The following is a 13,097-nucleotide window of genomic DNA, read 5'->3' as shown; positions in this document are numbered from 1 at the left end:
GGGATGGGACGAGGAAATTGAGTTCCTGTGGGGATTTCTTTACAAGAAATTTTTGCATTGAATTGAATATCAGGCTGCTAGTTGGGATTCAGAACTGCACATTTTGTTTGCTGCTTCAATTTCATATATGCATTTCCGAAAACTATTAAAGACATCTTTTTGTAAAATTCTTAGGAAAGTAAGGAAGATGATATTTTTCTTGTATTTCACTGTGATGTACAGTCTCTTGATGATGTAAATCGCATCATCTGGAAGGTATTGCAGTCTAGAAATGTATTTTAATGTAATGTAATTCTCTATTGCCAATCTCTTCGGCTGGGAAGCTCAGTGCAACCGTCGACCGATTCAAGGACGTTGGTCGCACACTCAGAGGAAGTAGTCGATCCACCAGCTGGACTCCGAGCCATTCGTCTGGCTCTGGTGAAACTACAGAGGACTCTGGAAGACCAGTTGATCCAGGTCTCCTCAGTTACTGCAGTGGCCTATGTCAATTATCAGGGGGGCACCAAGAGTGCCTATCTGTGTTTGGAGGCACGCTTGCTCTTCACCCAGGTGGAACGTCATCTGCAGGCGCTCTCGGCAGTGCAAGTAGCGGGCGTGGACAGTGTCTAAGCCTACCTTCTCAGCTGACAGACCTTAGATCTGAGCGAATGGATACTGTTAGGGGACAGCATTGCAAGCCATTGTTTGCTACTGGGGTCGGCCAGAATTCGACTTCATGGCTATGGCAAAGAAAAAAAGGTGTATAGTTTCTTCAGTCAAAGATATGAGCCCAGAAGCGCAGGTCTGGACACTCTGGTCCAGCCATGGCCACAGAGCATACTTTTATAAGTCTTTTCCTCATGGCCCATGATTGGCTGAATCTTTCAGAAGAGTGCAAGTCATTGGAGAAAAGTCATTCTCGTAGCTCCGGATTGGTCACAATGACTGTGGTATGCAGGTCTGGTGTGTCAGTCTCAGGTTACAGGTGCATCTGGATCTTCTTTTCCAGGGTCCAGTGTGCCTAGAAGATCTGGATCGCTTTATTTTTACAGCATGGCTCTTGATCGTGAAGTATTAGCACATAAAGGGTACTCAGAAGTGGTCATTTCCACTCTCCTAGTCTAAGAAGCCGACAACGGTCTTGGCCTATGCTAAGGTAAGGCAGACTTTCCAGCAGTGGTGTACCCAGGAAAAGGTGGAGTCGTTTTCAATTCCGGTTTCTGTGATGCTGGCTTTCCTCCAAGCCGGCCTTCACAAGGGATTTACGGTGGCTTCCCTTCGAGTTCAAGTAGCCAGGCTCTCTTGTTTCAGACCTCGAGACCGCAGGTCTGGCTTCTCATCCTGACATAGCCAGATTTTTGAAGGATGCACTATGCATCAGACCTCTGATCAAAGTCCCGTTCTCTTCGTGGGATCTTAATGTTTTTCTGCAGGGTCTCGACCAAGCTGCGTTTGAGCCCCTGAAGGAAATGTCGCTGATGGATTTGACTCTAAAGACAAGTCTCGGAACTCCAGGCTCTTTCTTATAGGGAGCCTTTCCTTAAAATCTCTGATCTTTTTGGCCTTTTATGTCAATCAGGAAGTTCGTTTGCCAGCGTTCCAGTCCACAGGACCAGATTTTAAAGAAGTTGGATGTGAGAAGAGTACTACTTCGATATCTGGAAGTCACCAATGAGTTTAGGGTCTGACCATCTGTTTGTGCTGATTAATCCAGCTTCGTGAGTTACGCCTGCTTCTAAGGCCATGATTTCCAGGTGGATCTGAAGGGCTATTTTGTCAGCATACATTGTTTGTGAAAAACAGTCCCCTGTTTCCATGAAGGCGCATTCAACCAGAAGTGTAGCTTTGTCGTGGGCAGAAGCTAGGGCAGTCGCTCCATGGAGATTTATAGGGCGGTGACTTGGTCCACTCTTCATACATTTGCTAAGTGCTGCGGGGTGGATATGGCAGCAAGGGAAGACTCTGCCTTTTGAACATCAGTGCTACGTGTTGGTACAGTCATTCTGCCCTAGATTTCTGGGACTGCTTTTTTGTATGTCCCACTTGTCCAGAATGACACATCTATTGCACTGGAAAAAGAGATTAGGTTCTTACCAGTATCTTTTCCAGTAGATAGACGTGTTATTCTGAACCTTCGCCCTGTCTCTCTTTCCTATGCCTGCCTACTGTCTCATTAAAAGTGTTCTTCTCCAAGTCTATTACTTGGAAGCCATTCAGCCCTTTGGGGCCATAAAGAGTAATTTACTACTGGTGTATTTTGGGGTACTATTTGAGCTCCTTTGATGCTTCTGCTGGCATGTTTGTTACTCTTTTCATAGTTCTTATGTTACTTGGTTTTAGCAGAACAGACTTATGAGTTGGGATAGTTTTTATGAGTTGGGGAAGTTTTTCCATTTCCCTACTTCACCTAATTTCAGAAGAGTTTTTGCTTGTGGACTAACTGTAGATGGCAGTAGAGCTCTCAGTGAAGTAGGAGGGTTACAGAAAAAAATCTGTACTGGATTCCTTCTGCAGAGGTGGTCATTGGGAGATAAATCTTGTCCAGAATGACACACCTATCTACTGGAAAAGATATTTGCAAGGTAAGAACCTAATCTCTTTTTACATTCTGACTGCTTGTAGATAAAGCCCTGTGTGATGTCAGGGCTGACATCATGAAGAGTCTGGATATATCACTTGATGAAAGATAAACCTTACATGCTCTATAAATGAGGTATTCAGTACTGGCTGAATATCAGCCATCATGACCAAACTAGTCTTATTCAAATGGTATTTAGGAAAATCTTGCACAGCCGCGTGGATAAATTGACAAGAGAAAAGGTAGCAAATAACTTGGACTGGAAGGCCATACCTGATATTGGGTTTTTTTTTTTCTTGTCTTTCTGAATTGTTTGTAGATACTGAATGGAGGCTGGAGAATTTTGCTTTCTCTATTAACTCAACTGAGCAGGACAGTTCTGAATCCAAACTGGATCGCCAGTTCTAATAGCATGGATAACATTGCAGTTGACTGCTTCTCGCAACAAACCTAAGGACATACTGGAAGCAGTAGTGGTCAGAAAACTTTGTTCTCGGAGACTATATGGTTTCAGTATAGTAATAGTAAATAATGGCAGATAAAGACCAACACGGTCCATCTCCTTCAGTATTTCATCCTTTCCCTTACTTTATTATACTTCAGATTTTTTTTCGAAGCCCATTGCCGACACTTTAAAGAAATTTTGAAATCGGTTTCCATTTTTATTCTGATATCCTATTGCTTTTTCCACATATTGCTTTCTAACCCCAATCTTATACCATAGTGGTCTGTTTGAATTTGGTTGCCTGTTGGTTGGCAGACCACCACCCTAAGGTTAAAGATGGTGGTGTATTATTGCCTAATTGGTGGCCTAGAATACCTTACTCTAGACACCTTCAAATATCTAGAGGTGACAATAGATTCTGCTTTGTCTTTTGGCCCTCACATTTCGAGTATGATCAGATCATGCTCTGTGTAATTACTTTAGTTGTGTCTATGCATGTGACTATGCTTTCAAAGTTAGATTATTGCAGTATAATTTGTTTTTGTTCCTGTATTGATTAAAAGGTCTTGCAAAATACTGCTGCATGTTTTCTCTGCCAGATCCAACAGCTTGATCATGCCCAATTTCTCTTATGTTATTTATATTGGCTGCCAGTCATTTCTTGTTTTCAAATTAAGTTATTGTTGCTAGTCTTTACAGCTTTTCATGATAACATACCAAGCTATTTGGCTGCCCTGATCGCTCTTTACCAGCCTTCCTACAACTTGCCTTCCTCTTGTGATCGCCGTCTGATTTCCTTTCTGTCAGCCTTTGCACACCTCAATGTCACAAAGCGGAATGCATTTTTCTTTCTGTTCCCTGGTTATGGAACACTCTCCCCTGTGACATGTGTTTTAAAGAATCCCTGAGTAAATTTCAATTGTTATTGAAAATCCATTATTTTTGCTCTGATTTTGGGTGGATAGAGTAGGAAGATCTGGCAGTAGTTAATTCTTCTTTTCTTTATGGAATGCATATTTTTCTCTGAGGACAAGCAGGCATAATATTCTCATATGTGGATGACATCCATGGAATCTACTGCCAAGTGCACTGTCACTTTAAATCCTTAGGCAGTGCCCATACCACACATGTGCCGGTTTCTTCCCATCCAGGACTATCAGTTCTTAGTTTTCCGCAGAGCTGAGAAACCATGTTTTCAGTTTTTCCTCAGTACGTCAAATGTAGATATCTTTTAGTGCCTGGCTGTTTTTATTTTATTGTACTTTTTCTTCATAATTCATTTTTCTCGCTTTTTAGTCATTCCCTTGAACTTGGTTAAATTTTCTTCATTTTTGGCCTTTGGGACACTTTGAGACCTTTTTTGCCCCAGGGAGCATCGTTTTCAGTATACTTTTAACTTGAGCTCCTCCAGGCCATCGAGCCTTTTGACTTTGCATCAGCCATTTTTCCCTCTGTCATAGAGGGTGCCAAGTGGCTTCAAGAATTTGTACTGAATGTAATTGGACCATTTTAAGCTCTGACTCTCATCATTGGTGTGTTCCTGACCATTGGGACATTCACTGTGACCTCTGTCTGCATATGCAAAAGAGGACACTTAAAGCCCGACAACTTCATTATGAAAGATCTTTTGTTTTGGCATCAACATTGAGCATGATGGGAGATTTGGGACCCAACACAGAGCCTGCATCGACACCGTGACCATCAGGTTAGTAGACAGTGCAACAGAGTGTCTAGTCTGCTAGCTTTCCCATTCAGGGTGGGGCAAAGGTCCACCAAACATGGGTGGTTGCATTTTCCAATCTTTACTGTTAATCATTTCTGGTGGATGATGTCTGCAATGCAGCTACCTGATCTTCAGTTCATACTTAAAAAGTCCTACCACTGCGTTGGTACCATACAACCTATTGACAGTAGTTTCTGTCAAGATATGTCAGGTCTTGTTCACACTTCACAGTTAATCAGCTCTTACTTCCTTTCCATCTCACTATCTGAACTATTGCCCTTTGAAATGGAGGAATGTGAGCCTCGGCTATGCAAGTATGGTCGATTTCCATCCTGTTTGTTGATGAAGAAAACATAATTATTTACATGTGTGGACTCTGTGTGGATAGGATAAATCAGCCACTCATTCTCTCCTTTTGTACTAGTGAATTAATTAATAAAGCACCTTGTATGTGAAGGATTGAAAATGGGGGAATGAATACTCTTTGAGTTCTGAGAGATTGGGGTCTGTGTCAATGCCATTGGATGACCTTGTCCATAAGTCCAGTACTCTGGAACTTCTGGCAGGACAGTTTTCAATCTCATATTTCCTATTTTTCTTTTCAGAAATTGTTCAAAAGAGTATTTATTTCAGCAGTGCATTGTATGGATACTTAAAATTGTCTCCTATTTGCAAAATAGGAGGCTGGTATCAACCAGTGTAATATGACTATTCTTTTTTCAAAATGATTAATATATATACAGTGGTACTTCGGTTTGCGAGCATAATTTGTTCCAGAAGCTTGCTCATAATCCAAAGTGCTCGTGCAAAGTGCAATTTTCCCCATAGCAAGTAATGGAAACTCGGACGATTCATTTCACATCCCCAAAACAGGCCTATGTTGCAAATAAAAGCTCACCCTCCCCTGCAAACTTTCAGTATCTACTGCAGTACCCCCCACCACAATACCTCAGATTTCTGCATCTAATCCACCCGTACCGGAGAACACAGCATCAGCCGCTGGCCCCTGAGTAGCTTTCCTTACTTCCTCTGTGCACTATTGCTCAAGAAAGTCTTCCTCTACCTCCAGCCCTCCTCTTTCTCTCCTCTCTAAGCACAAACCAGCTCCCTCACTGCCAACCCACCTCCCTGGTTCTGGTGCCAAGCTTAACCCACAACTCTGAAAAGAATGTCAGCCGCACACTTACCTTGGCAGCTGCCTGCGCTCGCGCGGTGGGCGGATGGTTTCTCCCCTCCACATTTAAGCACTCTCAGGGAACATCATCATTAGGCTACCATCACCACGTTGCCAACATTCAAACCTGGTTCACAAAATTACCAGGGCGACGTCAGGAGAAGCTCTCCAATCTGGAAGCGGGAGAAGTTGTATTGGGCGGGGGAAGCTCCCTTGCTTCTCTCCAACGTCCGGCTAACGCATTGTGCGGAGAAGCCAGCCCGACGTACCAAGCCACGTCCATGACGTGGGCCAATGGGAGAGAGGTCAGAAGTGAGCTGGTGGTTGTAAACAGTCGCAGTGTGGTGGGAGAGGAGCTCGAAATCGCGGCAGGCATGCTTTAGCTGAAGGACTCGGAGAGCAGCCCCTCAACCCTGCTGCCAACTGAGGCCGATAGTGTGGAGGTGCCCTTTACTCCGCCGGGCCCCCCCAGCTCCACTCTACAGCCCTTAAACATTCGTGACCTGACCCTGCAGGCCTGCGTGAAGGAGTACTTTCTGTTCCGGGAGCGTACTGCTCTCTGCCGCCAGCCTCCTGCTCCTCTCATCCAGTACTGGTGTCCACTGGAGGTGAGGGTTTGGAGGTGGGCCGAGGGGGAAGAGAAGCCGTCGTTTTGCGAGTTAAAGTTTGCTCGAGTGTTTTGCTCATCTTGCAAAATACTCGCAAACCGCTATACTCGCAAACCGAGGTTTGACTGTATATATATATATATATATATTATTGTTTAGAGATTGTCACGTGTTATATATGCTTTGTTTGATATGATTAGAGATTGTTATATATTATGTATTTTTTTTTTTGTACACTGCCTAACACTTATGTAAAGGGTGGTATATCAAATCCAATCCAAGTATGGCTGATTTATCCTGTTGTCTACAGAAAACCCTTGTTACATGTAAGCATCTACATGTTCAGCTATCAATACAGAGGTGGGGAAAGAGGTGTTGTCTTTTTCAGATTTTCTTCAGTATTGCTTACATGTTAAGTACTTCTCAATTCCACTGCTTTGTCAGATGTTTTCAAAAGTGTTCTAATAAGTGTTTGTCATCATTGAGAACGTGTTCATTGTAGTTTCCTTCTTTGTTGTATGTATGGCTTGTTCCAGCTGCTGTGTGTTCACAGTATTTCTGCCATTTTTTCCCCATTTTATTAGTGTCATGCTCTATCACTATTCCCCTTATTGATTTCAAAACACTGCATCTGCAGAGAGATGGGGAAGGTAAGTATGGTTTGCTACAAATCTACATTGAGAACTCCTAATCACGTTTATTTTAAAGTCGTCCTTTTCTTAATTTGTGTGTGTTTTTGGCTAGCCCTTCACGTCCATTATTTCAAAACAGTCAGTTTTATATTGCTGTTCTTGGAAAGTATAGAGATATATTCTTAATTTGTTAATGATAGTTTCCAGTGCAGAAGGAACATGAGTCTTGACCATTGGGTTATTCACCTCTACCCGTGAGTTTTTGCAGAAGGAATCATCTAAAGTTTTACAGCTCTGTCTCCTTGTGTCGGTGGGAAGTTCCCATCTTCTCAGTTTTTCTTTCTACAGGCGAGTTGAGAAGGTGTCTTTTCTTCTGCTCTGCAATTGAGTTATTATTTTTGGGTTTCTCATCCAAAGCTTGAGGCTTCACAATGCCCCAGAGGTTCCCAGGATGTCTGGGACAGCTCTGCCTGGAAAAAGATACAGCCTCTAGTTCAGAGGGCTGTAGCAGGGACGACACCCCTTTCACAAGACACCTACCTAGATGGCCTGCACTAACACTCAGGATAGCTCGGAGTGCATTCTCCTGGGAGCTCAGCTCATCCCTGATTTATCAGGCACTTGAGCACAGGCTGAATTGGCCCCATGTTGGTCCAGAGGGCTGTAGCAGATACAGGCTGCATCCCCTCCCCTGAAGACACATAAGAAGCTAGTGGGGTTGAGAGTTTCAGGCAACCCAAAGAGACAAGTTTCTGGAGGAATTTATATCCTTATCTGAGGCAGAAATCTTCTCCTTTGTCCAGCCGCAGCGTGAGCTGATGCAGGCACAGCACCAGGCAGTTCTGTGTGTACAGTCTATTACTGTCATTGGGAAAATTTGAAGTGGTTGAAAAATGGACTTTTTGAGGTTCTCTGGAGCTTGTTATATGGTCCCCCACCTCCAAAAAACCCTTTTTTAAGTTTTTGAAACTTTTATCTAGATTTCCTGGGCCATTTCTTGGCTCTAAAACAGGACTTCAGCAACCATCTTGGATTTCTCGATTTTATTTAAAAAGCCTCTATCTGCCTCATAACACTTCAATTATATGAATAATAGATTTATATGGGCTCCCCAGGCCATTTTACCCCTGTATCCAGTTTTGTGCTGGATGACCAGCTAAGGAGTGCCAATGTGCCATGGGGCATGTGAGGAGGGGTGAAAACCTGGGCTTAGCCCCCTATAGAGTCGCAGGAAGCCCAAATGTTGGGTCAAAAATCCCTCTTAGGGCTCTCAAATGTAGTTTGACGTCGGCAAAACGCAAATGCGCAGATGCCTCAGAACCCATGAGGAAACAGAAGAGTTTCTGACAACGCCACCTCCTATGACTTGGCACTAACATCATCTTGTTCATCCAAGAGAGTCTAAAGATTGTTTTATTTTTTTGACTGTCCAGCAAGTACAATATGCTATGGCAAAGTGCTTGGAAGAACCTATAATAGCTGTCCAAATGTTAGTGCTGATTGCACTCAGGTAGGTAGCTTGTTTGGATCCACCTTGTTTGTATTAAGTTTCATGAGTTTTAATTAAATGTTTTTGTTGTAGAGCAGAAAGGCTTGACTTGGTCAGGGAGTTCCCTGTGTACTTTTTATTTCTCCTCTTTTAAGGATGATCAACTACTTTGGTACAAGCTGAGGAGATGGGGACTGCCCACTGACACAAGGAGGCAGAGCTGAAAAGCTGTAGATGATTTATTTTATAAAAACTCGTGAGTGGAGGTGAATAACCCACTGTTCAAGATTCATGTTCTTTTATACTGGAAAGATAATTATTCTGACTTGAACAGATTGTGTTTCCAAAGTATGTAAGTTGTTTTTCTTTGACAGAAGCAGGTAAGAATTTCAAGTTAGAGCTTATGTTGTGAAGAGTCGGTCGTCAGACTGTACATTCTGAAGTTGATTTCCAGGCAGGTGCTTTTCTTTTGAGTCCTGTAGAGGGGGCAATTCAAGTTGAAATGCTCCTTTGTGTGTATATTGTTTCTAATGCTTTTTTACGTTTTAATACTGTGTAGCCTGGATCTGTATAAAACCCCTCAATTTGATTAAAAATCATTCGGGATGGACTCTCCAGCCCCTAATCTGTCGGATGTGTACCTTGGTTGTGCCGGATCTGCGATCATATACCGCATGCCATAGCATACTTGGAAGGGAGCAGGAGCTATGGGCTTTGCCTTCTTCAGGTCCCCCAGTGCTAGGGAGCGATCCTGGGTCCGCAATTTTGGGGCAATTTCTCTCCTAGAGGCCATTCTGAAGTTTGGGGACTCTTTTGGCATGGTGCAAGTGCCTCAGCAGGGCTCTGCAGTGCTCGGTGTGGCTTTTCATCAGAATTTTTTTTGGGAGCCTCTGGAAAATGTATTCTTTGGACCCAGCTCATTGGACACAGTTGACAGGCGGGTCTGTTTCTTTAGCCCAGTTGTGCCAGTGGCAGAGCTCCCTTTTTTAGTTCTAGTGCCGGTTGACACGAGAGGAGGAAACACAAACATCTTGCATGATTATTTAAATGAGTTTCATTTAGTGAGTCTACACCGCTCATAATAAAAATTATCCGCAACTTTGTGGGTTCCCTGAAGCAGTTACGAAAAGTGTCATATCGGAACCTGATACCTGCAAACTACAAGATAAGTTTTTTGTTTTCAACTAATAATTCAAAGAAGAACAAGTAGTTTGCCGTCTTGGCACTTAAGTTGACCATTTGAATATTCATACTATTTATAAATGGTGCTTGAAGATGCGATAATTGAGTGGTGAGACGGTAACGTCGGGGCATTAGTGTCTTTGTTAACATTTCTATGATTCTGAGCACTAAAGCTACCAATATGTGTATGCAATATTGAAACTGTTGATGTTGGAACTAGTACAGGAGTGATTACTTTATTATTTTGCTTTGTTTTGGATCCGGCTGATTTGCCTTTTATGCAGAGTTTTTTCCCTCTTTTACTGTTGGGATTCTTAAAGAGCGAAAAAAAGAAAAATAATTTCTTCCTTTTTCCACCATCCACAGCTTCTTGGTTTGGTTAAAGGCAATTGGGTGCCCAGGCTGCTCTTGCTTACTCTCTCAAGCTATATTTAAGCTTTCTCTGCAGGCTCCTGTTTTTCTGTAGTTTTGAGCATCCTAAGGTGGATTCCGCGGTTGTGCAGGATACCCAACATAAGGACCTCCCTGGTATTAAAGGAGCAGTGTTTAAGGACTCCCAGGATCATATAGTGGATATTTAAAATAAATAAATAAAAACAAACCCCTTTGAAGTGCCTTCTTCAGGCTTCGAGGCGACGGCAGCCTCCTTTGTGGCATTTGCTTATCACGCATGATTGCATAGGATGTCCTCTGCGGAATGGATGTCTCCCCAGTCAGTGCTGGACAGTGTGGATTATGGGGCGGACACCCTTTCTGATTTCATTCGAGTTCTTACTGCTTATGCGGTGTCTACGTGCCAACCTTTTTAGAACTGTCCTTGGGTTAGGGACACTGCCTCCAAGGCCATTTTGAGTAGACTTCCTTTCAGGAGCCGGCTTCTTTTTGGGACAGATCTGGCTGACCTTGTTCCCTGTGAATAAGTCTTGCTGGAGTTTAGGGGCTTTTCCTCCTGGAGAGGTTCTCAGGGATACAGTCCCTGTGACAACACTTCCAGCCGTCCTCCGACATCCAGATCCCGGGGGGGGCTAATGCTCCTATACAATCTTCCAGAGGTCCGTCTAGCTCAGTTTTACTAGGAGTGGACTCGCATGTCCTCGGCTACATGGGTGCTGGACATCTTTCAGGAGGGACACAAGAAAGATTTCTTTTGCCAGCCTCCTGATTTGTTTCTGGATTCATCGGCAGGTTGGCCAGAAGAGGAGTCAAATGTCTGCACTTCTTAACAGCGTTTCTTCAGCGTTCAGACATTAGTAACGTTCCAAAACATGTTTCGGCAGATACTCTTATTCTTTCTCTTGCCGAAGTACAATTGGTGGACTGCAGGTCCATTCTGGCTCTCATCCGTCACTTGCTTCTTGGACATTCTTTATTTCTGAAGGGAAGCTGTGAGTACAGTCGCTGCTGCCTCCTGGGGATTTCTAGCATCCTTTGATCTCATGGAGGCTTTTCTTCCTTATTCCAATGTTTCCTGGGTGTCACAGACTTCTGCATTTCCCTGTTCTGCAACTGCTTTTCTAATTCGCAGCTCTGCCCTTTGACCGTGCGACTGCACCCCACATTTTCTCCAAAGTGTTGGTAGTGATGGCTTTTCTCTGCCGGCAGGATGTCCTGGTTCTTCCTTCTTAGATGATTGGTTGATCTGAGCTCTGTTCTGACAGGAGTGCGAATGTGCGCTGGAGACGGTAGTGTTTCTGCTGCAGGCCTTAGGTTGGCTTGCCAACTTTTGGAAGTGCCAGTTGACACCATCCCAATCCTTGGAATCTCTGGACCTTCTCTTCGACACACGGCAGGGTCGTGTGTTTCTTCATGAGACATGCGGCCACAGGCTTCAACGATAGATCAGAGTTGTCCTGGATTGTCCGGCTCTTTCAGCCTGGCCTTGTCTGCAGATGATGGAGTCTATGATAGCCTCCTTGGAGGTGGTCCCCTAGGCCAGAGCGCACATGTGCCCTTTACAGGAGTCCCTCCTTTCTCAGTGGTCTTCATAGCGTCATCCCCTTCAGCTGTCATTCCCCTGGATGGTACTGGCTCGCAGAAGTTTGGGCTGGTGGCTTCAGGGGGAATTAGAAGAGGTTCAAAGAAGAGTAACCAAAATAATAAAAGTAAATGGAACTCCTCTCTTTTGAGTAAAAGCTAAAGAGGTTAGGGCTGTTCAGCTTGGAAAAGAGATGGTTTAGGTGGGATATGATTGGTGTAGAATGTGTGCGAGTGGATCAGTTTTTTACTCTTTCAAAAAGTGCAAAGACTAGAGGACTTTATGAAGTTACATGGAAATACTTTTAAAACAAATAGGAGGAAATATTTTTTACTCAAAAGAATAGTTAAGCTCTAACTTGTTGCCAGAGGATATGGTATAGGCGAAATAGAAGTCACTAATGTAATGTAATAGTAACAGCGGTTAGTGTATCTGGGTTTAAAAAAGCTTGCTACTCATATTGAGATAGACATGGGGGAAGCCACAGTTTGCCCTGCGATTGGTAGCATGGAATTTTGCTACTATTTAGATTTCTACCATGTACATTGGTACCTTGGATTACGAGCATAATCCATTCCAGGAGCATGCTCGTAATCCAAAATGCTCGTATATCAAAGCAAGTTTCCCCATAGGAAGTAAGGGAAACTTGCTTTGATATGTTCCCACCTTCCCCCCCCCCCGAGGCCAGCAGCGCAACTCCCCCCCCCTCCCATGAGAACCAGCATTGCTCCCCCGAAGGCCCCCCCCCCCCGCGAACCGGCACCCTCCCCCCGCAATCCGGCACCCCCCCACCGCCATCGGGCACCCCCTCCCGCCGCAACCTGAGATCCCACAACCCACCCGAACCCTCTTCTTACTTCCAGTGTAGCCTCCGCATCGGCACCGACACCAGCATGTCCTGTACGTTGGTACTGGTGCCCGAAAATCTGCTTCCTGTGCCGGGCCTTGAGCATGTGCGCATGCTCAAGGCCTGAGAGTTTACGTTCAATGCATGCTCAAGGCCCGGCACAGGAAGCAGATTTTCGGGCATCGGCACCAACGCACATGACATGCTGATGTCGATGCCGATGCGGAGGCTACACTGGAAGTAAGAAGAGGGTTCGGGTGGGTTGGGGGATCTCAGGTCGCGGCTGGGGGGGGGGTGCCCGATGGCGGCGGGGGGGGGGGGTGCCGGATCACGGGAGGGAAGGTGCTGGTTCGCGGGGGGGGGGGGGGGGGCGCTTGTACAGCGAGGCAAGCTCGGTTTACAAGGCACCAAGTTTGCGAATGTTTTGCTCGTCTTGCAAACCGGTGCACTTGCAAACCAAGA

The 13,097-nt window shown here is 44.6% G+C and overlaps 1 protein-coding gene across 16 annotated transcripts in view; it reads left to right on the top strand.

The window, feature by feature from the left end:
* The window catches only part of FAM13B (family with sequence similarity 13 member B), a 156,892-nt gene that overhangs the window by 97,528 nt on the left and 46,267 nt on the right, over positions 1–13,097 (top strand). For 15 of the 16 annotated variants that reach the window (XM_033927210.1, XM_033927205.1, XM_033927206.1 and 12 more), the window contains one exon: positions 7,095–7,160. The exons of the other annotated variant lie outside the window; for it this stretch is intronic. In XM_033927210.1, the coding sequence (XP_033783101.1) occupies positions 7,095–7,160 (66 nt within the window). The remainder of the gene's footprint in view (positions 1–7,094; positions 7,161–13,097) is intronic. 16 annotated transcript variants of the gene reach the window in all.

The sequence above is a fragment of the Geotrypetes seraphini genome, chromosome 18, assembly GCF_902459505.1.
Source record: "Geotrypetes seraphini chromosome 18, aGeoSer1.1, whole genome shotgun sequence".
NCBI lineage: Eukaryota > Metazoa > Chordata > Amphibia > Gymnophiona > Dermophiidae > Geotrypetes > Geotrypetes seraphini.
This window is presented reverse-complemented; position numbering and strand designations above follow the sequence as displayed.